Source organism: Poecile atricapillus, chromosome 1 (genome assembly GCF_030490865.1).
Source record: "Poecile atricapillus isolate bPoeAtr1 chromosome 1, bPoeAtr1.hap1, whole genome shotgun sequence".
NCBI classification, from domain to species: Eukaryota; Metazoa; Chordata; class Aves; order Passeriformes; family Paridae; genus Poecile; species Poecile atricapillus.
The window spans coordinates 1,372,479-1,399,313 of record NC_081249.1 but is presented as its reverse complement, the minus strand read 5'-3'; the positions used below and the strand labels follow the sequence as shown (position 1 = coordinate 1,399,313).

Sequence of the window (26,835 nt, the reverse complement as noted above, 5' to 3'; positions counted from 1 at the left end):
ATCCCTGGCAGCGCTGTCCAAGCACTCCTGGAGCTCTGGCAGGTTGGGATTGTGACCAAATTTCATGATATTAAACACCAGACTTCTGGACAAGACAAACCCAGAGCAAAAGCTGTGATCCAGAGTCCAAGAAGCAGAAGTTGACCTTCCCTAAACCAGGCCTAACTGCAGCAACACAGATCATTCTTGTGTGCTTGTCACTGTAGTTTAACTGAGCTTTAGGAGTGTAAAAACAGAGATCAGGCATTCAAAATATTCCTCCCTTGGCTGGTCTTGCTGAGGCTGAGTACAAGGATGGCGTTAAAACTTGTCAAGAGTTACACAGAATATCAACAGCGGTTATTAATATCAACCAGGGATGTGCTTAGAACCTTTTCACACCAGCTATTCCCATTTCAGGGATTTGGAATATCTACCTGGATTGCCTGAGGAAGGCTATGGCCCGGTAGCCAATGTCCCTCCTGTAGATGGCCCCCTGGAAGTGGATGGCAGCCACGCCCAGGTTGGCCTCCCGAAGCGCCGCGGGCAGGTCCTCCTTGATGGCCGTGACCGTGAGCACTCTGCCCCCGCTGGTCACCACCCTGCCGTCCTTCAGGGCTGTGCCTGCGTGGAACACCTCCAGCCCCAGCTGCTTGGCCTTAGCAAGCCCTGTGGGTATTGTGGAAAAGATCAGCTGTTGGTTAGAACGTTCTCAGTGAAGAGATACGGAGCACTTTGTGTCTGAAAAGCGCAGATGAAGTCAGGGTGATCCTGCTGGGAAATGGGAATAAATCTGTAAAAAATACCTCTGGAGGAGAGACAAGTCTGCCTGTGTGCTCAGGGATGTGGGAAGAGGCATTAAGCTGGCACACAACAACTGATTCCAGCTGGGTTTTTATGCCTCAGTGACACCCAGAGCACAAAACTTCAGCATCAACGCGACCCAAGAACCCTGATCAGACCCTCCTGACTGCAGCAGGTATTAAATATCAGTGCTGTGCCAATATCAAAGAACAGCGTGGAGAACTGAAAATACACCAAAATAAACTGAGATGTGTGAAAATTCACCTGCTCTTGCTGACCCAGAACCAGAGTTTCTATGAATCTCAGTTCCAGCGATTCACCTTCATGCAGCAGGAGAGAACAGGGAGAGGCCAGGGGGGGAATGAGCCTCCTGCAGTTTCTCCTGCTCTATTTACCTGTTATTTCCAAGCCCTTGGGATATGCCCCTGGATAGCCTTGGCTAGCCATGACCACAGTCACAGCTGCACTGTCCTCTTTCCAGGCTGGCATGGAGCTGGCCAACCTCCTGTTGATCACTGCCTGCATAACCTCGTACAGGTCGCTCCTCAGCAGGGGCAGAATCACCTGCAGAAACACAGCAACAAATCAGATGAGGTAATCTTGCATTTCCTGGCCTTGTAAAGACACTAATGCAGCTGAAAAAACAGCATTAAATCTGCCCTTATATTGTACTTTCAGACATCAGACATACAGTGTATGTTGTGAGAGCCTTGAAGAGAATTTCTGTCCTTGAAGAGAATTATTACATATGGGGAGGAAAGGGTGAGGACAAAGAACCTAATTTGTTCTGAAGAATAGAAATTAAGAGTTTTGTTCCACTTGTTAGCAGAGAACAAGGAAAAACCCAGAATCCATTCCAGAAAAGACAGGGAAGTGCTGAGCTCTTCTCAAGCTGACCCTTGCACAGCCCAGATTTGAGTCCAGCCTAATGAAATCCTCTCTGGAAAAGAACAATTTCCTTTCAGACCTTCTGCCTTGAACAAACAACCCAAATATTTTAAATCTTGGTGCAATGAGCTGATTATTCACCCCAAATCTGGTTAACAACAGTGGTAGATGGTCACAGATTTTACTCCTCTCATAAACAACTCACCTGACACTCTGGGTCACCAAATCTGCAGTTAAATTCCAGAACTTTAGGCCCATCTTTGGTGAGCATTAATCCAGCATAAAGCACACCTAGAACAAAAAAAAATTATAGAAAAAAATCTCTCAGGAATTCACTTGTTTTAAATCTGTTGATAACAGGGTTTAAAAGGCTGCCACCTGTGCACAGTGAATTTGAGAAATGGTAAAAATAAATCAGGCAGAAATAGTTGTCACAATTTTACAGCTTATTTTTGAATATTTTCCTTTCTGTTCCTCCTCACTTGAGAAATTATCCCCTGTTCACAAAATGACCTCTGTTGATTTCCATGGACTCTGAATCAAGGCACTGGTAACAAATCCAGTTCCTAATAAATCAAAGCTGTTTCCCTCAACCTCCAGTGTGAGTTAGGCTACAAAGAGGAAAAAGCAAAATAAAAGGTTGTTCTCTTTATGATTGAAAATCCCAAAGTTTTATACATACCCAAATAGGGGACACCTTCTTTCCTCATGCCATCAACAGTCTTCTGAAGAACAGTCTCTCTTATCTTCTGCAGCAGATCTTTAGAAATCTAATAAAAAATTATTAGAAAACAGTGTAAAAAGGGAGGACTTGGTTTTGTGTTTTTAAGAGCCAGGCAGAATTCCTGGATGGTTTCTTGCTCACTCCAATGGAAAGCTAATATTTTTCTCTCTATTTCTGCCAATAGAAGTTCTCTATCAAACAAACCCCAAACTACCTCAAACCACAGCCAAAATTCACCATTAGCTTTGTTTGGCACAAGATGAAACTGTGGGTTTAAGCCCTTGGTTCTAATGAGCAGCATTTCATAATTAAATCCCATTCATAATACTAAAATCCCAATCAAATATGAGGTTGTAAAAATAACACTTCCCCCTTTATAATTCCAAGTAATTCAGTGGAGATATCCTCCTCTTTAGAGAGATTTGTGGAGCTGGGGATTTTACTGGCCAGGTCTGCTTTAGGCATCCAGCAGAGCCTATTCCCTCCTGCTCCTCATGCTGGAATTAAACATTCCCACAGGCTTTCAGTGACAGCTGGAGTGAAACATCCCCGTATCAGTCCCTTTTCCCTTCCTCATTATTGCATTTTCCCCCTCCTTATCAATCCTTTCTCACCTGAGGAGCTGGGGAATAAGCTCCCATCCCTCCTGTGTTGGGGCCTTCATCCCCATCCATCAGCCTCTTGTGGTCCTGGGCTGGGGGCATGGGAGCAATGGTGACTCCATCACTGAAACACAGGCACTAAAACAAGGACAGCAGTTCAAATTCCTGGGTGTGCTTACAATTAAATGCAATTCGTTCACATAGGGTTGATTTTCAGTGTGACCAAAGGGTATTTATTTAAGAGGATAAACTCTGCCTCCCTGATCAGATAAAATAACTGATGGGGTTCAAAGCATTTGCCTTTTCCTCAGGAAGAAGGGATCATTCTGTGTGACCTTCCTTCAAAAATTAATAAAACCTAGAAAAATTATACCATCAGCATTTGTACTAAAAAGAAACACTCAAAAGGTTTTAAATAAAAAATAATTAAAATACTGCCTGATGGAAATGACTTCTTCTTTTCCCCTCCCTGGAAGGAAGGCCTTACATTCCTTTCAAGCCTTCCTTTTCCTTGCTGATGAAGCTATTTACTTGTGAAATATTTATAAATTATTTACACAGCAGTTGTTTTTATCCTCAATATCTTCAGAATAACAAGCCTGCTGGCATCGTCTGGAACTGGGTGATGTTGTGCACTCAAACTGGGTAACGTTGTTCCCTGTCTGGACTAATGGGAGCAGTACTCAAAACCATTTTACAGTGCTAATTATAAACCAGGAAGGATCCAAAATAAGCCACACAGCTGTCTCTAACCAATACAGTTTTATTTATAAGCAGGGCATGGTTTTAATTTAACTGATAAAATCCTCCACTTTGTAGGTGAAGGCACTTAGTGAATCCCAAACAATTTAGAACAGGTAGAACCAAATTGTTACAGTGAGATGCACTTACAGAAATTTCTTCTCCTTCAAGAAGTTCTTCAACAACAACAGTTTCCCCAGCTGTGCCAAAACTCTTATCCTACAGTGAAACAAAATCCATTTAGTTCTGTTTCAGTTTTAAACTACTGAAAATGCAACAAGAAACATTTTTAATACAGATAAAAATGCAGCACAGGTTTGAGATGACGAATCTATTCTCCTGCCAGGGATGTCAGCAGATGTGAAATCCCTACTCCTCTTTTCTGTTTACTCTTAAATAAGTGCAGGATTATTTATTATTATTTATCACTGAATATTTACAAATGGCAGAGGGTATTTGTGATTACTGAGCAATTCCTCATGCTCTGCATTCTGAAATTCCCCCCAAGAGCAGTGACAGCCAAGTCTCCAGTCTGCACTTTCACTGGATAAAAAGGTGCAGTTTTATACAACACTGGGAAGGGAGCCAGATTCTCATATCCCCAGTGCAATGTTTGAACACTGACTGCATATTCTGGGTAATTAAGAAATTAAGACCAACCAGCCCACACTGCCAAGGTGATTTTGGGGTCTCTAGAAATGTCTAACTCGCAGGTTTTTTGTACAAGACATTGAGCTCTGCTCAGACATGAATTGTCCAGTGACCATAGACCACCCAAAATGTGACTGCAGCCCCCATGCTCTGACTCTTGAAGCACAAGTGTGTCAGATAATGTCTCTCCCTTGGATCAGCAGAGACCCATGGAATTTTAGGATGCTTGTGCTGCTGGCACCAGCTGAGGGCCTGACCTGGGAGCCTCAGCTCTGTGTTCCTCACTGGGCAGATAAAATTACTTCATTTGGCCTCACTTCAAAACTTGAAGCTCCAAATATATTTGTGGAATATTCTTCCTCAGTGTGAGCTCCACTTGAAATAATCCCAGCAGAATTTGACTGCACACTGAAGTGCTGTGCTTAGTCCTAATGGTGCTTGTAAAGATCCACCTCAATCACTGAGTTCATGTTCCTGCACTGTGGGACCTGTTGGACTGCAGGAGTCTCAAAGAGTGAAAAAGAAAAAGGAATTGCATACATAAGTGAAATAAGGGTGGGTTTTCATGAAGAATGGTTTTATTTTAGCCTACAGGAACAAGCAATAAATACAACAGAGTTTCACAGCTGGCCAAACAAAAGGGTATAAAATGTTTGATGTCTTACAGCCAAGTTCCTATTGCATGAAATAAGGAAAATCTGTGATGCTCTGAGGTGGTGAGGAGCTGGTTTTGTGTGAGACATCCCTTCTCACCTGCATGATTTCAGTGACAGCTTTGCAGGCCTCTTCCTTGGTCGATGCCACAATGACTCCTTTGCCAGCTGCCAGGCCACTGGCTTTGACAACCAAAGCAGGGAAGGTGGCACTGCCAAGGCACAGGACAGACATTCAACATAAACAGGCCTTGCAAGGACATTCTGAACATTTCAAGAGTTGAAAGATCAAAGTACTTCTCAGTTTTCATGGCAACCTTATTGAGTAACACACAAATCACACCAGGTTCTTCCCATTATGCTCTGCCTGAAAAAGGATCCTCCTTCTTTTCCCCACCAGGGAATTTCCTGACTGTTCATTACTGCTTTCCATTTGGGAATTTCCTCTTGTATCACTTGGGGTCACCTGGGTTGTTCTGTGATGAGCAGATCATCAGTTCAGTTGGAGCAATTCTCCAGATATTTTTTTAGTGGAGAAAAAGAAAAAGAAGCCAGCACAGATGGTTCTGGGCTGCTCCCTGCCTTTCCCCAGCAGGCAGACTGACAAAAAAGCCACAAAAGCTTGTCCTGCATTATCCTGTGAACTGAACACTAAACTTTCATTTCATTTTAGAGCAGGAGGAACCATTTTTTTCTCAGACATGCTGCAGTTTGAGAGAATCACAGTAGGTGACCCTTTGAAACCTTCACAGATGTTCTATCCCAAAGGTATTGGTAGATGAGCAATCACTGGATATCCAGCACACTGTCAGTAAGAAAATGTCTAAAATGACAAGAATTGTACCTGTTGATAAAGGCACATGCTGCTTTGGGATCAGTGAAGGATTTCCATCTGGCAGTGGGGATGTCATGACGATCCAGAAAGGCTTTGGTAAAGCTCTTACTGGACTCCAGCTGAGCTGCCTTTGCTGTGGGGCCAAAGCACTTGATCCCAGCTGCTGTCAAGTCATCCACAATTCCTAAACACAGAACATGTTACAAACCTCCAGATGATTTCTGGGAGTCAGGCCAGCCAAGTCCAGGGCTGCACTGATTCCTTGGAGCAAGAATGCCAGGAACAAGAAGTCATCTGTGTCTGCAGTGCCTGTTTTCCTCAGTGGAAGCAGGAGCAGGTAACCCTGCACCACTGCAGGCCCTCGGGCTGTGCTGGGTTTGGGAAGAGATGACAATCCCCCCCTGGTTTAAGACACCTTTTGAGTTAAAAGGTCAACATAAGTCTTTGGGGAAGATGCCAAAAGGTTTAAGCAGAAAAAATTACCAGCATTTTTATAATTTGTTTTTTTTGCCAAGACTCAAATTATAATTATTTCAAACGATGAAAACTCCATGGGAAAACCAAAACTGGCTTTCTTGCCCCTTCACAAATTCCTTTTCACCTCAGAACAACTCTGGATTTCAGGGAAACTGCTCCAGAGGATCTGTTTCCATTCAGACTGGAGACAGTACTGAATGATGCACAGATAAGGACTAAAATTTACTTTTCTTCCTAAATGCTGAAGGCTGTGATTTCCAGCCTGTGTCTCTTACCAGCAGCAAGAGGAACCTCGGGACCGACCACCACCAGCCTGATGTCCTGGTCCTTGCAGAACTGGGCAACAGCAGCGTGGTCACTGACTGGAACAGCTGTTGGAGACACAAAACAGGGAAAGATCCCATCCATGAGTGCTCCTCAGCACTGAGTTATCCCAGAGCACTCACCAGCCTCATCTTCTGGGCTGGCAGAGCGCTGGGAACCTGGAGGAGTGAGGCCCACACTGACAGACACTCACCCAAAACACAGCCCCAAACCCCAGGCAAAGGGTCTGGCTGGACATCCACTGTCAGAGTCATAAATCATGGAATATCCTGAGCTGGAGGGACCCCCAGGGATCCCCCAGTGCCCCCCTGCCCTGCCCAGACCCCCCAACAAGCCCAGCCTGGGCATCCCTGGATGCTCCTGGAGCTCTGGCAGCCTCGGGGCCGTGCCCATTCCCTGGGGAGCCTGGGCAGTGCCAGCAGCCTCTGGGGAAAGAAGAGCCTTGCCCTAAAAGCCAACCTAAATCCCTGCTGGGCCAGCTGCAGCCGCTCCCTGCTGCTGTCCCTGTGGCAGGAGCAGAGCCCGGAGCTGTCCCTGCGCTGCCCCTCGGGAGGAGCTGCAGCCCCGGGGAGCTCTGACCTCAGGCTCCTCCAGGCTCAACTGACCCAGTGACCTCGTGGGGCCCCTCCAGACCCTTCCCCACCTTCATAGCCCTGTCAACCCACCTTGCTCTTGAAGGTGACAAAAAAAAGCTCTGGGATCCCCTGGGCTGCCAGCCAGACAGGTCTGATCCCTAGGAACACCCTGTTTGCCCAAGCAGCACCGCAAAGAATCCAAGAAAATAAAAAATTCTAAAGGAAAAAATACAACTTTCTTTCCAGCAAGTCTCCTCCCTGAGGAGGGTCACCATGGAGCTTTACAGAGGTAAGACCAGGCTGGATGGGGCTTGGAGTAGCCTGGGACAGTGGGAGGTGTCCCTGCCCATGGCAAGGGGTGGCACTGGGCGCGCTTTAAGGTCCCTTCCAACCCAAACCATTCCACAGTTCTGTGATTTTAAGATGTTGGTGCCAGGAGGGTCTTGGGGATGAATGGCTGGTGGTAGAATTGCAACTCATCCTTTTTCTTTTTTCTTTCTTTCTGTAGTGCCACCTAAAAATTGCACTAAACTGAGCCCTTTGAAAGCAAGGGGAAGCAGAACTTTTTTTTTTTTACATTATGGTGAACATAATTAAAAAGGACACTGTGCTGTCATTATGGCTGAGGATATGTGGGCTCGGGCTGTTACAACCATTATCTTTCCAAAAACAAACATTCAGTGTGATGACACTTGGAAGGCCCCAAACTGTGCAAACGAAAGAAACGTCCTGCACCAAAAACAATAATGTCAATCTCATGATACAAAAGTTACGCAAAGACCCTGCAATTCCACGGCTTTTATCATGAATAAATAAAGCCAAGGTCTGCAGAGGATGGAAATGGATCCAGAGAGCCAGAAAAGAGATGAGGCCAGTGTGGATTGGCTGCTTGTGCAGGGAGGAGATTGCACACACCAGGGCACGGTGCTGGCAAAGGGAGAACAGAATCCCAGCATCACCAGGGCTGGAGGAGCCCTTCAGGACCATCCAGTCCCACCCAGCATCACCCCAAACCCTGTCCCCAAGGGCCACATCCACACTCCTCTGGGACACTCCCAGGGACAGCGACTCCAAACCTCCCTGGGCAGCTCATCCCAAGGCCTGACCACTCTTGCAGAGAAAAATATTTTCCAATCTCCAATCTGACCCTTCCCTGGTGTAATTTAGGGCCATTTTCTCTTGTCCTTAGGCCATGGCAGAAGACTGGCATTACACCGGGAGCTGATGGTCTCCTCCAGCCAAATTCTGGGGAGTGATGGGAGGAAGGAGGTGACAGGACTTTGATCAGTGCCCACTGTGCTCCCTTACCCTGGATGAATAAATTCATAGAACCATTGAACCCCAGACTTGTTTGGGCTGGGAGGGACCTCAGAGCCCACCCATTCCCAGCCCTGCCATGGCAGGGACACCTCCCACTGTCCCAGCTGCTCCCAATGTCCAGCCTGGCCTTGGGCACTGCCAGGGATCCAGGGGCAGCCCCAGCTGCTCTGGGAATTTTCATCGTTCCCAGGGAACAATTCCTGCCCCAAAAATTTCCTGATTCCACAACAGAATCTACATTTTGGTTATAGGTTTACCCTATTCAAGTGGGGTGGGGGGAACACCCAGACAGAACACAAATAAAAATCACCTTGGCACCTCTTTAACAGCCCAGTTATTTTGTTCCACCAACAAAGGCATTTGCCATCTGTGTGCAGTTGATGCCAGTTGACTTCTAGCTCACCCACAAGCACAACACACCTGTGCCAGAGCCTCCCCTCTTCCCAGGGAAGGATTCCTTCCCAACATCCCATCCAACCCTGCCCTCTGGCAGTGGGAAGCCATTCCCCCTTGCCTCGGCACTCCAGATACTCCTGTCCCTCTCCGAGCAGGAGAGCCTGGAATTCACCCCAAACTTCTTTGCTGCAGGTTTGATCTCATGATATGAACAGTGAGTGTGGCACAAAATTTACAGGATGGAGAAATGTCCTAGGAACAAAAAAGGAGGAACAAATGGTGTTGTTCATCCAGTGATTTTAACTTTCCCCCCAAGTGCCATCGTTCTCAGGTTGTTGACTGAAAGGGGACATTTCTGTAGCTGTGTTTGACTGCTTGAAACAACAGCTGAACATTCCTTTGGAACCAGACAGGAAGACCCTGAACCAAGGATTTCAAAGGTGGAGCTTAAATTTAAGAGCACAAGTTACACTGAGAGGTAAAATGTGACAGAAGGAGGTGTCAGGATGGTGAAGTTCATTCACAGGCACACTTACGCATTCAGCAAGCCATTGTCTGTACTTCTGCACCAAAACTGCCCTGATAATCCACCTAAATTAAATATAAACCTGTATTTAGGCACCCAACCTAAATCCCACTTTATTGCTGGGAACAATTACCAGCTCACATCAACCACAAAAAATATTTTTCTTACTTGAGTACAGACTAAGTTTGAAAGATTTAAGGTTATTTATAATTTTCAGCTCACTTTTTCATATTTCAGTAATCACCCAAGACCCAGAGCTTCAATCCTAATTAAAGGCAATTCCATGACCACGAAGGGAGGACAAACTTACAGAGCCAAATCTTGATTATAGCAAAAAAAAAAAACAACCCAGAAACTAGGGAAGGAGATTCCCAGATATCCCAAGTATTGTTTCCCACACAACATAACAGGGCTCATGTGCTGCTGTAAAGCTGTTCCACATTTTCCACCCTGAATTAAATCAAGGCCCCAGTGACAGCACTGGAATTCCTGAACAGGTGAGACAAATTCTTTCCTTAAAAACCCACACAAGTCAAACTCTTCATAAATTCTAGGTTCTTCCTGGGGTGGTGAAGATTTCTCTCCCAAAGCACAGGTGAGTCCATCTACAGAACAAAATAATTTATTCCACATGGGAATAAATTCATGGACCTGGCTTGAGATCAAGCATTTTCCACCTACTGGTGCAGTGTTTTTAATAGGATGAAAGAGAGAAAAAAACAGAGGGGAGTTCAAAAAGGCACAGCTTGAAAAAAAATGCTGGAATTCCCATTCCACAGGCCCTGCAGCCTGGCACTGAACCCATTCAGCACAAGGGTAAAGGGGGTTTTTTGACTTTCTGGTCTTGTCAAGCTCTTCAAAGGCCAAACAGAGCAAAAAATTGGAGTGAGGAGAAGCTCACTCATGATGCTGTGACTGGTCAAAGAAATGATGGACCAAGTTGTTTCAAAAGCCTGTAATTAAGCATTCCAATGGAATTCTATTCAATAATTACCTGCTGTACAAGAACCTGGCAGCACTCACGTGTCCCCATGAGACAGCAACACGCAAAGCTACTCCCACACCAGCACAAGTGCAGAAAATGGATGTGTCTGATCCACATTCACATGCACCCTGTGTTAACTTGAATTCCACACCTTATCACATGTTCCAAAGGGAAAACTGAAGTCTCAGGAGAGTTAAAGCCCCTAAATCAGGATCTGTTCTGTAAAGGACACAGGAATCTCTGTGGTCTGGACTCATTCCCTGCGTGCCAGCACCTCAGACCAGGCTTTTTTGAAATGCAGCTCAAAATTCTGGATGCTCAATTTGCAACATCTGAAGCTTGATTTCTCCAAATTAATAACTATGAAAAGTTTCAATTGCAGCAACTCAGAGCTTAATATGTTAAAGAGCTCCAACCCAGCAGTCAGTACACAGAGAAACATTTGAAGGTAACCTTGATTTCTTAAGGTCACTAAGACAAAGGAATGAATTTATGTTCACAGTGACAAAGTGTCCTTGTCACAGGTTGTGGGGATCATAGGGTTTCAAAACACTTCTGAGAGCACAAGAGGGAATTTAGGTGGCAGCCACAGCAATTATCCTGAGCTGAATTTCCAGAGGAACAGCTATGGCTGAATCCTCCAAACCCAAACCTAAAGAATGAGATTTCACAGCTGAGATCTTATAAAATTAATTACACAACTTACACAAGGCTTTGCTCAGGTTTTGGTTGGTTTTTTTTTCCTCTTAACTGCATCTAAAATCTATTTCATATGCTCAAAACCTTGAAAAATAGTAATCCATCATCATCATTATTATTTCATTATCATCATCATCCTTTCACACTACCAGCCGTGATTTCAGCTCACTCAGCAACATCTCGGTTGAATTATCAAATTTAAAAATGGTATTTTTTTTGGTTTTACCTGAATTGGAGATTTTTCCATTGTCAGCTGTCCCTGCATTTCCTGGAGCCACAAACACGTGTTTGACCTGCGGGGACTGGGCCAACTTCCAGGCCAGGGCGTGTTCCCTGCCTCCGCTGCCGATCACCAGCACCCGCTCAGCCATGGCCCTGCAGGAAAGCAGGACAAAGGAAAACAGCTGGAATTAGCTGGGGAAAGTGGGGAAAGAAAGAGCTTCATGGACCATGAAGTGCTGGAGAACTTCATCAGATGTGATACACACTAAACCTCCAAGGCTGAACTGCCCCAGAGCACCACAGGAACCTGACAGGAAAACTACCCTGGGTTTGATTGGAAATTGCTCCCACTTATACAGAAAACTGGGATAGAGGAAAAACCCTGATGAGTAACCAGGCTGGGATTTGCAACCTAGAGAATCACAGACTCCCTGAAGGGTTTGGGTTGGAAGGGGTCTTAAAACCCATCCAGTGCCACCCCTGCCATGGCAGGGACACCTTCCACTGTCCCAGGCTGCTCCAAGCCCCAGTGTCCAACTTGGGTGGGACAGGGATAGGGAGTCCACAGCTTCTCTGAGCAACAGTTCCTTGGAGAATCCAAACCTGCAAAGGTCAAAGCCCTTCTAATGCAGCCACTGTATGAACACAGAGTGTTTGGAGCTGGATGGGACCAGTCAAGAGATTTTAGAGGCAATGACTGAAAAGCTCTGAACACCTCACGGAAAGGAAAGGCTTCAGGCAATGAGAAAAGGAAGTAAGTTCCAGCTCTGGCTTTCCTTGGAGAGAACAACCACAAGGCCAGCAACAGGTGGAATTAATAAAGGAGTTCACTCAGATGAGGTAATATGGGGTATCCACTCCACTGTCCCATTCCAGTGAGGTTTGGAAAAGCACATGGACATTCTGCTGGCCAGTGGGTGCAGGGATAACCACGTCATTGCCTGGGTGTGCACACATGGATTACACACGTGGGGCTCACGGCAAAAGTACAACGTGTTCCCTGAGCTGCTCTCTGAGATTTACTGCTCTGTGCACTCTCCACATATTTACTGATGGAAGAGTTCACTTGCAATGACAAAATCCATTAGAATTCAGAAAACAGTAAAGAAAGGAAAGAAGGATGTAATTTATAAACTGGTTATGTATGTCCTTATTTGGAGCTAAAATGATAGTTTGGGTTGGGTTGGGTTGGGTTGGGTTGGGTTGGGTTGGGTTGGGTTGGGTTGGGTTGGAGGGACCTTAAAGCTCATCCCATTCCAACCCCCCTGCCATGGCAGGGACACCTCCCACTGTTCCAGCTGCTCCCAATGTCCAGCCTGGCCTTGGGCACTGCCAGGGATCCAGGGGCAGCCCCAGCTGCTCTGCCAATTCCATCCCAGCCCCTGCCCACCCTGCCAGGGAACAATTCCTGCCCAAGATCCCAAGATCCAGCCCTGCCCTCTGCCACTGGCAGCCATTCCCTGGCTCCTGGCAATTCCTGCAGCCCTTGGCCCCAGTCCCTCTCCAGCTCTCCTGGAGCCCCTTCAGGCCCTGCAAGGGGCTCTGAGCTCTCCCTGGAGCTTCTCCTGTCCAGCTGAGCACCCCCAGCTCTCCCAGGCTGGCTCCAGAGCAGAGGCTGTAGGGAATCACCTCCCACTCTCCCTGTGCTGGGGGGAGGAACAGAGCCCAGAGAAGGGTTTAGGACAGAAAGCCAGGAGTGTCCCTGATGTAATCCCAGCACACGCAACACACAACCAGGGTCACCCTCGTCACACAGCCGGTCACTGACCTGCACGTGTCCAGTGCCCCAGGTGAGCCCAGAGCCCCCCCTTTGCAGGACAAGAGAGGATGACAACACAAAATATATCTTGGAAAGGGAAAAAACCCAAAACAAAACCCAGAAGATTTCTAAGGGAAAGCAAAAATGATCCAAAGCAGACTTTCAGATAAGGCAGGGATGTGCCTTTCCCTCACATCAGCTGCTACAGCTTGACTTGACTAAAGCTGCCCTGATGAAGCAAAATATCTGGATTAGGCTAAACATCCTGACAGAATAAAGTCCAAAATAAATGTGGATAGAAGGACAAAATACAGAAAATTAACTCTGAGTTGTTTTCTACCAACTAAACACACCAGAGTTAACATTAAATGGTAGTTTCATGCTGGGGAAGACCAATTGGTTTCTAATCCAGCCTAGAGCCAAATATTGCAATGTTACAGACATATTTTAAGTATAAAACTCTATGATTACTTGCAATAAAAAAGCTCAGGTCAGGCTAAAAATTGTAAGTTATGGTGTAGCTGTTTGGGAAACCACATTATGCTCAACTCTTTTATATTACAACTCAAGCAAGAAGAAAAGAATGAGGGATACAACAAAGGGGTGAATTAGATAAAGACAGCAATATCACAGTAAGGTGGAAGAACATTTATCACACAGCAGGCAGCTGTCTCCTTGAAGTTAAAAGAGCACTGCCAGCAGTGTCCAGAGCCAGTGGGCACTAAACAGTATTTTTTAAGGCAAATTTTATCAATAATAAGTTGAACTATACACATCATTGTTTTCTGAAAAAAAAAAGATTTAAAACTTTTAACTTTTAAAATGTTAAAAAAATATTTAAAAATGTAATTAAGTTAAAACTTTAACCCAGGATGATTTAAACCCAAGGGAGCCCCTACTCACTCTGTGCTATGTGTACCAGGCTGAGGAGAGCAGGACTCAGGAGCTCAGAGGCACAAAGAGAGCAGAGATTGGCAGCCCCTGGTTAAAATGTCCCTGCCCTGACATTCCCGCCCCACTGATGACCCCAGAGCCAGCCAATGGTCAGGGAACTCCAGCCATTCCAGCTGGGAACAGGGGACAGAAGCTCCCCTACAATTGCTGCAGGAGTGAGAGGCAAAAACTGTGCAGGACAGGAGAAGCTCATCCTGTTGTTTCTAAACAGCAAAATAAATTCTGCCCCATCCCAGGTATTTTTTTTTTTTTCTCAGTTAAAAACTGTTTATTAATCAGCTTGTGAACATTCTCTTTATATATAAAAAACAGGATCTACAGTTTTGCAATAAATAAAAATTAGTCTATGTAATCAACAGCGTGATAAATAAGGGGTATGATGAAAATTATCATGGAATGGTTTGGGTTGGGAGAGACCTCAAAGCCCATCCAATGTCCAGCCTGGCCTTGGGCACTGCCAGGGATCCAGGGGCAGCCCCAGCTGCTCTGGCAATTCCATCCCAGCCCCTGCCCACCCTGCCAGGGAACAATTCCTGCCCAAGGTCCCATCCAGCCCTGCTCTCCTCCAGCTTAAGGCCCTTAAGAAATTCACACTCCACCAAGCCTTCACTGCTGATCAGCACAGCCTGAAGACCCAGTGACACTGTGGCCACCTCCAGGGACTCACCACGATGGCAACTCACTCAGAGTCACCTCCTTTTCCTCCCTGAGGCAGCATGCTCTGGTACTATTGTCAGCTGAAAGAATTCATCACGTACAGCCCAAAGCTTTCTATGGGAGCAGTAAATACAACAAGCCATGCCTGGTGATTGTTAATCACTTGATATCAAAATGTGAGTGAAAATTAAGTTTCACACATTTGTTTTGAAGCTCAGTGTTATTTGTGCATCCCACTATGGTATCCTAGCAACTTTTATTTAGGAATGTGGCTTGAGAAGAACTTGTGGTGGCAGTGCCAGTTTAGGAAGGCTCAGATGTAGCCATGGCAGCCTCTGTTTTACACTGACACTCAAAATGTCATGGAGGCCCCTCTGCTTCCCAGCAGCACCTCACTTCAAAAATAAAGATCCCAAGAGGCAACATTCCTTTTTATTTTTGTCACTGATCCAGTAGTCAAAAATTTGTTCTCAAAAGACCTAAAGCCAATCACAAGGTAGATATTTACTCTGTGAGGATTATCACACCCCCAGGCATTTTGGAAGCAACACGTGAAATCCTTAAAGATTCCAAACCACGGGGTGTCATTACCTTCTGCAACCATTGTCTGCTTTGGTAAAGAAGGAGGAGATGTTTGTTTAAAAGATGTTTTAAAATGAAGATAAGGGACATTTCAGGAGAGGGTCTGTTGTTAGATCCTTATATGAAGTGAGAAGAGGAAAGAAGAAATGAGTTAATCACTCCGTGTATCAGGGGGAGAGGAGGCAAGGACAGAGTGAAGACAAGGAGATTCCCAGAGCTTATCCCCGAGGATGCCAGGACAAAGTCAGCAAGGAGGAGCATCAGCCTGGAGACCTTTATCCTCGCTGCAGGAAGGTAGCTGGGGCTCACCAACAAACCAGGGAACTCTTCCTCGTGACCAGGGCCTGTGGAGCAGAGAAAATCAAGTGAGGGAGGCAAACCCCACAGTCCTGAGAGCTTTTCCCATCCCGATTCCTGCACAGGGAGGCTCCAAACCCAGGGAGCAGTGACAGGAAACCACTCAGGTGCTGTCCTTCCCCTGTCCCTTCCTAGGGACAGGAGCCACTGACCTTCCCAAACTTACCCTGTGCACACACCTGGGGGTTACACTCAGCTCCTTGGCTGCATTTATGAACAAAACTCTGTAAGAAAACATAAACTGCTTAAGCAATTTATTCTCCAGTGTGATGCAAGATATCTAAATATTCAATCTGGGTGGAGTATTTTAATAAGGCAGTGCCTTATCACCTCACCTCAAACTACAGCAGGAAAGGTGCAACTACAATCAGATCTCTGCACTCCAGCACAAACAGCAAAGGCTCTGACTGAAGCTCACTTCAGTCAGTGTATTTTTTTTTTAAATTAAGCTCCAGTGCTGTTGTTTTCCTCTGTGTCCCTCTGTATATTTGATTCCCAACACCGGGATTCAGGAAAACTGATGCAGGCATTTGAGTTTCTTTAGATCAAAGACGTGGTCCTTGCCCAGAGTGTCTTAATTCAGGGCCAGCTTGGATGGGGCTTGGAGCAACCTGGTCTGGTGGAGGGTGTCCCTCAGCAGAGCAAGGAGCTGGAACTGGATGAGCTCTGAGGTCCCTTCCAACCCAAACCAGCCTGGGATGCAATGAACTCCTACCCTTCTTAGAGCTGAGTCTGAAAAAGTGCCCAGCAGTGACAGCACTTTCCCAAACACTGCAGACCCAAGCTCAGTGTCACTGTGAAGGTTCAAATCCACAACCTCCAGCCCTGGAGAGGAGCTCTCATCACTTGGCTTTGGACTAAAGGACAAGGTTCATTCTTCCTCTTGCAGTAGGCAGGAGAAGAAAAAAATGAATTCTCACAGGAGACAGGAAAAAGCCCGAATGCCCAAATTGGGAAGACTGTGCAGTTCCCACCCTCCTGAGGGCTGTGTCTTTCTGACCCCAGCAGTCTGAGCTGTTTATGAGTTTCAGGGTTTTTTTCATAGACTTGTTATGGGATAAAAAAGTCAATAGAAGGGATTGGAGAAGACAAAACTTGCAACTTCCTCCTCCCAATTTCAAACTTGAAACTCCCTCCTCTCAACTTCAATTCCCTCCTATGGGATCCAAATTGTCATCCTTCACTCTGCTCCCAAACTCACCCACAGCCAGGCCGGGTGGCCCCAAACCCCTGTGAGCTGGACCAGCTCTTGTGCTCTCTGAACTAACCCATGGTTTGAGTCTCTCCTTAGGAGCCCAGTGCACATTCTGAGCGCTCCCAGAGCTCGGCACACAGCAGGGGAGCTCCGAGCCGGCCTTCCCAGGGAATCTCTGCCAGCTGCTGGCCCCCGTTCAGGCTCGGGATGCGCAAGCTGCAGGTTCAGCGACTGCGGGTGCACACGGGGCTGAGCTGCCCATGCCTGGGGCAGCTCCCCATTGGTCCCACCAACCTCTCCCCCTCCAGGCTCTCCTTTCCTCTCCCTCCTGCCTGTGCCAAGGGAGTGTGGTCACTCGGATCAGGAAAACAATGCTGGAAAGCTGACACCATGATGGTAACCAGTGCAGCGCAGTAAATATGTCTGTATGGATATATAAAGGAAATGCTCCCAGCTTAGCGAGCTGAGCGAACTCCCTGAGGGATGAAGGATCACCACAGCGAGGACAAGGGAAGCAGCAGCACAAGGCAGCCAGGGAGGGTGAAGAGAGCAAGCCCAGCTGTGCCCTTGGATCATCCCAATGGATGGAGTGACCAGGACACACTCAGTGGCTGCAAGTTTGCATTCCCATTCCCACCTCCTGCCCAGCCTGCTCCTTGTCCCAGGGAGAGACACACCAGGAAACCAGGGGCTGGGGAAGGGAAGACATCCACCTCTCCCTGCATTTTTCTCCTGTGTGGCTCTGTTTCCAGAGGGAATTCACTGTGCCAAGTGTGCAGGCAGCTCTGAAGCACAACAAAAAACAGCCATGGCAACCAAATCTGCAAAATGGCCAGAATCTTACGAGGGAATTGCAAGTTTAGGTTGGGGCAGGATTAGGCTCATCCTGAAGGAAAAAAACACAGCCTTAAAAAACTTTTCACTTCCTCAGGCTTCAATACATGAAGAGCTGCTTAAGTAGCTTAGAGGCTTCCAAAATCTGGTGGCAATTATGATTTTCAGTTAGAGCTTTGGGTTAAATAAGCTTTTTTTGCTCATGTGTTCTATTTAGGAAAAATTCCTACCTCTCACCTGGCTATATATAATATGAAAGGTTTGGGTTGGAAGGGAGCTTAAAGATCATCTTCTTTCACCTCCTGTCATTCAGTGTGGTGTAGAAAACAAAACAGAAGAAAAGTCATTATTATATGTATCTTTCATGTTCCAAGCTGAAGCTCTGCAAGACAGGCCTCTTGTGTCTAGGTATGATCCTCCAAACAGCTGGATTTGGCATTTTTCTAGGGAAAACATTCCCTCAAGATTTGCTGCTAAAAATAAATAAGATCATAAACTTTTACAACCACCCCCATAGTACTAAATTTGACACCTCAAGCAATGTAGGATGCTGGAAGTGCTCGGTGTTTTGTACCATGACAAGGGGGAGAAATACCCTTGAAATGCACTTTCTGTGTTACCCTTTCAGCTATATACACAAAATAGAGGCATAAGTATTAACTCTGCTCATTAATTCCAATATCTACTGGATAAATTTAAAGAATGCTTAAAAAGCTGGTAAGCCCCCAACTTTGCAAACAGCAGGGAAAGAATCCAAGTGAATCAAAGTCCAAAACCAGGGAGGTTGGAAGTTGAATATTTACTTCAAGCAAATATTTCACCACTTTGGCCTGTGAAGGCCAAGCCGTGAGGGGATTGCTATGAGGGCCAAGCTGTGATGGGGATGCCGTGAGGGCCATGCCGGGAGAGGATCTGCCATGAAGGGGATGCTGTGAGGGCCATGCCCTGAGGGTACTGCTGTGGGGGTTATGCTGTGAGGCCAAGCCATGAGGGGACTGCCAGGAGGGCTATGCTGTGAGGCCATGCCATGAGGGGACTGCCATGAGGAGACTGCCGTGAGGGGGGCGCCGTGAGGGTCAAGCCCTGAGGGTACTGTATGAGGGCTATGCTGTGAGGGCCAAGCCATGAGGGCATTGCCAATGAGGGGATTGCCACGAGAGCCAAGCCATGACAGGGATGCCATGAGGGGGGTGCCGCGAGGGCCATGCCGTGAGGGAATTTGCCCTGAAGAGCGGGGATGCCGTGAGGGCTGCCCCGCCATGTTACGGCGCGGGCACGGGAGCACATGGCCCCGGGCCGCCCCCCGCGCCCCCAGCCCGGCCCGGGCAGCGCGGGGGGCACCGGCAGCCGCACACCCCGAGGGAGCCGCGGTCCTGCGCGGTTCCAACGCGGTTCGGTGACTTACTGTGCTCCAGGGGGGGATTCGAGAGCGGGAAGGATCCTCCGCCAGGCACGGAACTACAGCACCCAGCGAGCATCGCGGCACCGGCGCGGGAGGAGGGACGAGAGCGTGTCAGCGATGTCGCGACAGGGCCACCCGGAGTTCCCTTTGGCACAGAAATTCCTCAAGTCTGGGAATATGAGGCGGGTGGGGAAAGGGGGAGAGGCGGCCGAAAGACTTTAGGGATGAGTAGGTTGTTTTTATTTTATGCGTCAGACAGTTGCCTCAGGGGCTGAGGGTGGTGGTCTGTGAGGGCTGTGCAAAGGTGGATTTTGTCTCTACATCCCTTGAAATACCACATAGGAGCAACTCCTTAGTTTGTCTCACATTGGAACTTTCTGCTCTATGAAACCAAAGAGTATTGGGCAACGTTTAGTCTAATTTAGCATTACAATTGTGCTACAATACTATTAATAAAACAAGATTTGAACCACAGTTTTCCTCCCTTCAATTGCTGTAATGTGAAAACATCACTGTTTGTAAAATACCTTAGGAAATAAGGCTTAATGTTATTTCTTTGCGTATTTAAGCACACCCCAGACTCCTTTGAAAGAGCTGCATGAAGAAACGCTCTAAGCATTGATGATTGTAGCAGAACTATTATTACTGAAGTCTTATAATGTTACTAATTGGACATTACCAGCAACAATCACTGGTCTTCACAAGATGAAAGTTAAAAATTTAATTAGCCTGAAAACTACCTGACACTGAAACCAAATAAAAGAAATTAAATAAAAGGAAGTTTATTCAGCAAGCAGAGACAGAGAGAGCAAGAACAGTTATTTTTCCTGTAGGGCTGTGGATCCTCAAGAAAAGGGACTTTTTGTAATTATCACATTAGTTTTGTTTATAAGGAGTCAGAGGGAAACATGCAGCACACATTAAAGTACTTCTCTGGCTTTTTTGGGGCACCTTTCTTCATGTTTTTGATATGCCTGGTCGAGACAAGGCCATGTGCATCAGCTGAATCCAAATATGTCTGAAATTGTTCAAGTGAAACATTTTAAGTCTTTACTTTGATATCAAATGTGACATAGTGCTCTACCAGTAAATCTAAGATATATTAATCTGAGCATGGCATGAACCAGGTATAAGGACTTCTTAACAGTAACTACTTTATACTTTAAATGGAATAAATCAAGTGTGACATAAAAGTAAGCAAGTTGATCCAAGTCTGATTAATTTTTTCCTTCAAAGTCAATATTAAGGCAGATCAGCAGGACATAGTGAAGAATGATGCTGCTTTTAAGGGGTCTTGCAAATGGTTATTAAATAATATTGTTAAAAATTTTTAGGCCCCAGCAGTAATTAAACAGTTTTACTTGGGCTTTCGTAGAATCCCAGGATGGCTTAAAGACCATGTAGTGATTACCATGAGCAAGGATGCCACTCACCAGATCAGGTTTGGAGGTATTTTAAATTTATTTCATGTCAACTAACTCCCCTAAGTTACCACTACAGAAACTGTGTACGGGGAGTCTTCCAGCCGTAGGAGTATTCGATTTTACAGCCTGTTTGAACACCCATATAATTAAAATTTGATTTGATTAAGGCATCAGGGGCAGCACTGAGGGGGTCCCTAGGGTGGCTGTACTCTGGACAAACTCATTTCGGCGCGTTCCATCACCGCCAGAAAAGCTCCGGCTTTCTAGACGGGCAAAAGGCGCACTTTATTTATCCACCTCCCTTTGGTTTTCCCTCTTTGTTCCTTTAATTTTCGCGGCCCCGCCGCCAGCCCCCGGAGCACATGTGCGTGTCACCGCCGGGCGGAGGGGGAGGGAGGGAGCGCGGGCGGGCGCCTCTCGCATGGAGCCGGGGCTGAGGGCCCCGTGGTGATGCAGCAGCAGCAGCAGCACCGCCCGTGTGCGGGCAGGGCCCCCTGAGAGTCGCCGCCCGCCCGGAGCACACGCGGGGCTCGGCCCCGCTCCATGGGCACCGATGGAATCGCTCCCGATCGCACCCGCCGGCGCCGCGCCTCAGCCCGCCATGGCCTCAGCCGGGTAAGCAGCGGCCGCCGCGGGGACTCCAGCGGCGCCGGGGAAGGGAGGGCGAGAACGCGGGGGGACCGCACCGGAGGGCACGGCCGCCGTGGTGCCTTCTCCTGCCCTCCGCGAGGCCGCGGGGGCTCGGACGCGGCGTACGGGGCGCGAGAGGGGCCGCGAGCGGTGGCGGCGGCGGGGCGGTGTGTCTGCCTGGGGAAGGGGTCTGTGCAAGGCGGCGGTGTGGGCACGGGGCGCCGGGGACTGGTTTAATGCTTTCACGGGGCCACGGGGATACGCTCGGGGCTGCTCTGCCGGCGGCCGCGGCGGCAGGCGCGAAGTGCGGGGGGGGTGGCGGGAGCGCCACAACATGGCGGCGGCGGCTGAGGGGACACGAGACCTTCCTCCCCCCCGCCGGAACCCGCCGCTGCTCTATGGCCCGTGCGCCGCGCTAGAGCGGCCGCTCTCAGCCACACGCCGCTTCGGCCAATGGCGAGAGGGCTTACAGCGAACGCGGCCAATCGCGAGGGGGTTTGCTGCGGGGACGTCAGCGCGCGCCCCGGGCCGCGGTGCACTGTGGGATGTTGGAGGCCTCGCGTCGGGGCAGGAAGGAAGGGGGGGTGTCATGGCGACGAATATCGAGCAGATCCTTCGGTCCTTTGTGGTCAGCAAATTCCGGGAGATCCAGGAGGAGCAGCAGCAGCAGCACGGCGGGTAACGGGGCGGTGGGGAGCGGCGGGGAAGGGCGCGGGGCGGAGAGAGACGGGCCGCGGCCTGAGGGTCGAGTCGGCGGCAACATGGCGGGGCCGGGGGGGTCGCGGCCGTGAGGGCGCCCTGAGGGAGACACGGCTCTGGGGCCGAGAGAAGACGGCGGGGGGAAGTGGCCACCCGCTCTCCCCCCGGTTTCGGTGCTGTCCTTAAGTCGGGGCAGGCACCTGTATGGTTTGTCTTATTTACGGCTAAATTCGCCGAGTTTATTTCGTAAAAGAAGGAAGACCTTAGAAAGAGCGTGGAAAAGCTGAAAGAGTTCTCATTGTGTGTATTTATTTTGTGGAGGAAACCCCTAAAAGGTCGTACGAGCACGGGGATGTGGCACATTCCAGAATGTGGTTTTTTTTCCCTTGCGTCTCAACAGTCACAGACTGTCCGGGCTGAATAAGTGAAAATTAAAGGCAGACTTTTCCCTAAGAACACGGCTTTTTCAGGAGGCTGGAATTCTGGTCTCAAGGGCTCGATATAATAAATGTATGTGAATGACAAAAATTATCAAAAAATTGTTGAAAAACACTTGTATTAAGTTCGGGTTTTTTTGTTCGTTTTGTTTTGTTTTGTTTTGGTTTTGGTTAGTGCAAAGGTGGAAGGCCAGCCCAATGGTGACACGATCCCAGCTGAGCAAGCTGGGCCTTCCGAAGCCTCTGGAGCTGCTGGGAGTTGTCAGAGTGATCAGATAGTGCAGAAAATAGAGGAAGTGCTCTCCGGAGCCCTCGGGACCGAGCTGCAGTGCAACCCAGGTAATAAAACTCCCTTTGGCACATCTGTGCTTGGTAAGAAAGTTGTGACTGTGTCTAAAATCAGTTTTCATAGAGGTAAAAATGTGCTTCTTGGAGCTGCTCCTCTGACAAGTTGTGTGTTTGCTGTGAGTTGGTTAAATATTTTCTCTGCTGTGATTTTACATCCAGAGGTGGCCAGAGAAATATATAATTTAAAAATTGGGCTGGTTGTTGTATGTAAGCATTGGTATGGGGAAAAGGTGGAGTTTTTTCCTTCCACTTCTGAAACAGATAAATATTTTACATATATGTACACATATATGTTTATATAATTCTGTATAGACAATATGGAATTATATTCTGTATCTATAGAATATGGTCCTATATTGTCTATAAATTTTGTATTATTTTATAGCTATCTATTCCACTGAGCTGTTCCTAGTGCCAAAGCTGATAGATGCAGTTTGTGCTTTGGGTTGGTTTTCAGGATTATTTTGAAAGAACTTTTATTACAAAACAGATTTGTGATGAACTGTTCAGTCCAAAGATGATTTGCTGTTTTAAAGTGTAGATACTTACAGTGCAGCCTTGCAAAGGTTAAGAGATTTTGATGTGTCAATCTCAGATCTTGAATAAATTACTAGATTTTTTTTAATGCTAAAAAGTCACATCTGAGTGTCCCCTCTTGTGGGACGGGTCCTTGCTGAAAAATTTCTGACTATGGAGGGCTGGTGAGGTGATGAAGGCTGTAATTACAGCATTTCTCACTTTTGGGAGTTGAAACACAGGTGACTGCAGTGTGCTGGGTGAGCACAGTTCCAGAGGCAGCACAGAAAAATGTTAATTTCAGAGGTTCTGCTTGCAGGAGTTTGGGATTGCTTTGGGTTTTTTTTGCTCAGTGGTACCTTGAGCATTTTCAAGTTTTTCATTTGTGGTGTGCAAGCAGCACTTCAGGCTGATGTGGGGCGGGGTTTGGTAGGTTCTTGGTTGGTGGTTTTTGTTGGTTTTGTTTGATGATGTGATTTTTCTTGTTTGTTTATTTTTTGTTTTGCTCTTTTGTGGAGGACTAAGGCAAGGTCACATGGTAATAAAAAAATGAGAAGTGTTAACTTGGAAGTTAATAATCTTACCCTGTGGCAAAGGTTCCCACTGTCCATGTCTAAAAAGGACTTGGACAAAAGGCATTATCTGATTATCTCAATCTAATGACTTATCTTTACAGAAAAGTTCATTTTATAGAATCATGGAATATCCTGAGCTGGAGGGACCCCCAGGGATCCCCCAGTGCCCCCCTGCCCTGCCCAGACCCCCCAACAAGCCCAGCCTGGGCATCCCTGGATGCTCCTGGAGCTCTGGCAGCCTCGGGGCCGTGCCCATTCCCTGGGGAGCCTGGGCAGTGCCAGCAGCCTCTGGGGAAAGAAGAGCCTTGCCCTAAAAGCCAACCTAAATCCCTGCTGGGCCAGCTGCAGCCGCTCCCTGCTGCTGTCCCTGTGGCAGGAGCAGAGCCCGGAGCTGTCCCTGCGCTGCCCCTCGGGAGGAGCTGCAGCCCCGGGGAGCTCTGACCTCAGGCTCCTCCAGGCTCAACTGACCCAGTGACCTCGTGGGGCCCCTCCAGACCCTTCCCCATTTTAATGTCCCTCCTGGCTGCCAGGGCATTGCTGACTCAGCTCAGCTGGTCCAGGACCCCCCAGACCCTTCTCACAGTTGCTCTCCATCCACACAGCCAGGGCTGCCCATCCCAGGTGCAGAATCCAGCATTTCCCTTGTTAAATTCCACTTGGGTTGGGGATTGCAAATCTCCCTGATTTGTTGAGGTTTTTCACAGGGCTTCTCTGCCCTCAAGGGAGTGAGCAGCTCCTCCCAGTGTAGTGTCCTCAGCAGACTAATTGTGCCTTTGAGTCCTGTGTCCAGGTTGTTAGTGAAGATATTGAAGGTAACAGTGCTGGGAATGGATCCCTGCAGAACCCCACTGGTGACTGGTGTCAGCCTGATGTCACCCCAGTCCCTGTTCCCTGGGCCAGTTGCTCACCCACTGAGTTATGCAGCTCTCCAGCTGTGGCCTGGACATTTTGTCCATAATTTGACTCTACTTCACTGTTCTCTCTCAGTGCATTCACAGCAATGTTGGTATAAAAGCTATTTTTAAGTTGCTTATTCTATCAAAATGTACCTGAGGTACTTGCTATGGAATCCTAAGTCACATTCATTTAACAATATTGCAATTACCAAAAGCTTTTGCAAGATTTTGGGACTATTCACTGGAAGATAGTGAGCTTTGGGATCACAGATTCCACTTGGAGGGTCTGCGTTGCTGCCCTGGTCTGTATAAATAGAATCATTGAAAGGAACTCCAATATACAGCTCGTATTTCACAGAAATCCCAGCAAACTGCCTTAAACAAAGTGCCTTTCTCCTGAAAACATGGCACTAGGTCTCCAGAAGGGCAAGAACCTAACAAATGTTAAATCCAGAGGGAAGTGAGGTACAGAATTAAAAGCTGGTGATGGAAACCCCAGTCTCCCTCTTTCCCTTCCTCTTGAGTGATTTGTTTGTCCCCACAGTCATCTGAATTTTCCTGTTGGAATCAAATGCTCTAAGAGGAACATGCAGCTTAGCAGTGGCTCATGGCAGCTGCAGTCTGGCCTGTCCCAGCAGCTGTTCCAGCCTGCAGTGCCTTAAAGTGGGTTTGGGATTGGGGACATAGATGCTTTTTTCCCGAATTTGTTAGACCCTAGTGAGTAACTTGGTCACTAAATACACAGAGAATTTCTAACGCAGCAGCAAGGCTGGACTCACTTGGGGGTTAAAGCACATCAGGGGAGAGTGGCTGTGGTATAAATTCCCACTTCAGTAATTTGTTTGGAAAATGGAAATTTTTGTTTACCTTCCACATGCAGCATTGAAGGTTTGAAAGCACATCTCCAGCCTCCTGTTAGAATGTGCTGCCCCACTGTGGGTGGAGGAACATCCAACCCATCTGCCCTGCTCAGGTGAGACCCCACCTGCAGAGCTGCCCCAGCCCTGGGGCCCAGCACAGGGAGCAGCTGGAGCTGCTGGAGAGAGCCCAGAGGAGGCTCCAGGATGAGCAGAGGGATGGAGCAGCTCTGCTGGCAGGAAAGGCTGGCACAGCTGCCATTGTTCAGCCTGGCCAGGAGAAGCTTTGGGCTGAGCTCAGGGTGGCCTTGCAGGGCCTGAAGGAGCCCCAGGAAAGCTGGAGAGAGACAGTTTCCAGGGAATGGGGTGACAGGAGTTATAGAATATTTTGGTAGGAAGAGGACCTTGTAGATATCTCATTCCAAACCCCCTGACATGAGCAGGGACACCTTCCACTATCCCAGGTTGTTCCAAGCCTGTCAAGCCTGGCCTTGAACACTTCCAGGGATGGGACAGCTTCCCTGGGCAACCTGTGCCAGGGCCTCACCTCCCTCACAGGGGAGAATTTTTTCTTAAGCTCTAAGATAACCCTACTCTCTTTCATTTTGAACCCACTGTCCCTTGTCCTGTCAGTCTAGGCTGGCAGTAGTGTTCCATTGCCTTTACTATACGTCCAGGTACTGGAAGGTCATAGCTAGGTCACCTGATGTCTATCCAGGCTGAACAATGGCAGCTGTGCCAGCCTTTCCTGCCAGCAGAGCTGCTCCATCCCTCTGCTCATCCTGGAGCCTCCTCTGGGCTCTCTCCAGCAGCTCCAGCTGCTCCCTGGGCTGGGCCCCAGGGCTGGGGCAGCTCTGCAGGTGGGGTCTCACCTCAGGGGGCTCAGGGCACAATCCCAATCCCTTTCCTGCTGCCCACGCTGGGGCTCAGCCCAGGGCATGGGAGACTCTGGGATGGGGCAGACCCAGCTCTCCCAGGGCTGCTCCATCTGCTCATCCCAGCCTGGATTGATCCCAGGGGTTGCCCTGACTCAAGTGCTGCACTTGGCCTTGTTAAACCTCTTGAGATCCCACGGGACACTTGTGGAGCTTGTCCAGATCCCTCTGGATGTCCCTGTCCTTTAGAGGTGTCACCTGCACCTGCAGTTTGGCATCACGTGCAAATCTGCTGAGGGTGCACTTGATCCTTCTATCATCAATGAAGATATTAAGTAACACTGATTCATTAATGAAGCTATTAAGTAACACTGTTCCAAATAGGGACTCCTGAGGGACACCACTGGTCACTGATGTCCATCAGGACTGTGAGCTTT

General features: G+C 47.9%; 2 protein-coding genes across 5 annotated transcripts in view; one reads left to right on the top strand and one right to left on the bottom strand.

Moving 5' to 3' along the window:
* GART (phosphoribosylglycinamide formyltransferase, phosphoribosylglycinamide synthetase, phosphoribosylaminoimidazole synthetase) overlaps positions 1–14,190 on the bottom strand; it is a 29,792-nt gene extending 15,602 nt beyond the window's left edge. The window contains exons 1-11 of the mRNA XM_058843090.1: positions 14,064–14,190; positions 11,406–11,554; positions 6,630–6,725; positions 5,887–6,061; positions 5,143–5,254; positions 3,889–3,957; positions 3,010–3,135; positions 2,354–2,441; positions 1,877–1,962; positions 1,179–1,347; positions 417–648 (exon numbers count right to left, since the gene is read on the bottom strand). Of these exons, the coding sequence (XP_058699073.1) occupies positions 417–648; positions 1,179–1,347; positions 1,877–1,962; positions 2,354–2,441; positions 3,010–3,135; positions 3,889–3,957; positions 5,143–5,254; positions 5,887–6,061; positions 6,630–6,725; positions 11,406–11,550 (1,298 nt within the window). The 5' untranslated portion in view covers positions 11,551–11,554; positions 14,064–14,190. The remainder of the gene's footprint in view (positions 1–416; positions 649–1,178; positions 1,348–1,876; positions 1,963–2,353; positions 2,442–3,009; positions 3,136–3,888; positions 3,958–5,142; positions 5,255–5,886; positions 6,062–6,629; positions 6,726–11,405; positions 11,555–14,063) is intronic.
* Positions 14,191–20,937: 6,747 nt separating this feature from the next.
* The window catches only part of SON (SON DNA and RNA binding protein), a 37,532-nt gene continuing 31,634 nt past the window's right edge, over positions 20,938–26,835 (top strand). For 3 of the 4 annotated variants that reach the window (XM_058843031.1, XM_058843014.1, XM_058843039.1), the window contains exons 1-2: positions 21,715–21,873; positions 22,507–22,670. In XM_058843031.1, coding sequence (XP_058699014.1) covers positions 21,785–21,873; positions 22,507–22,670 — 253 coding nt within the window. In that variant the 5' untranslated portion in view covers positions 21,715–21,784. Of the gene's footprint in view, positions 21,181–21,714; positions 21,874–22,506; positions 22,671–26,835 lie in introns of those variants that run through there. The other variant, XM_058843022.1, reaches the window with a different exon arrangement.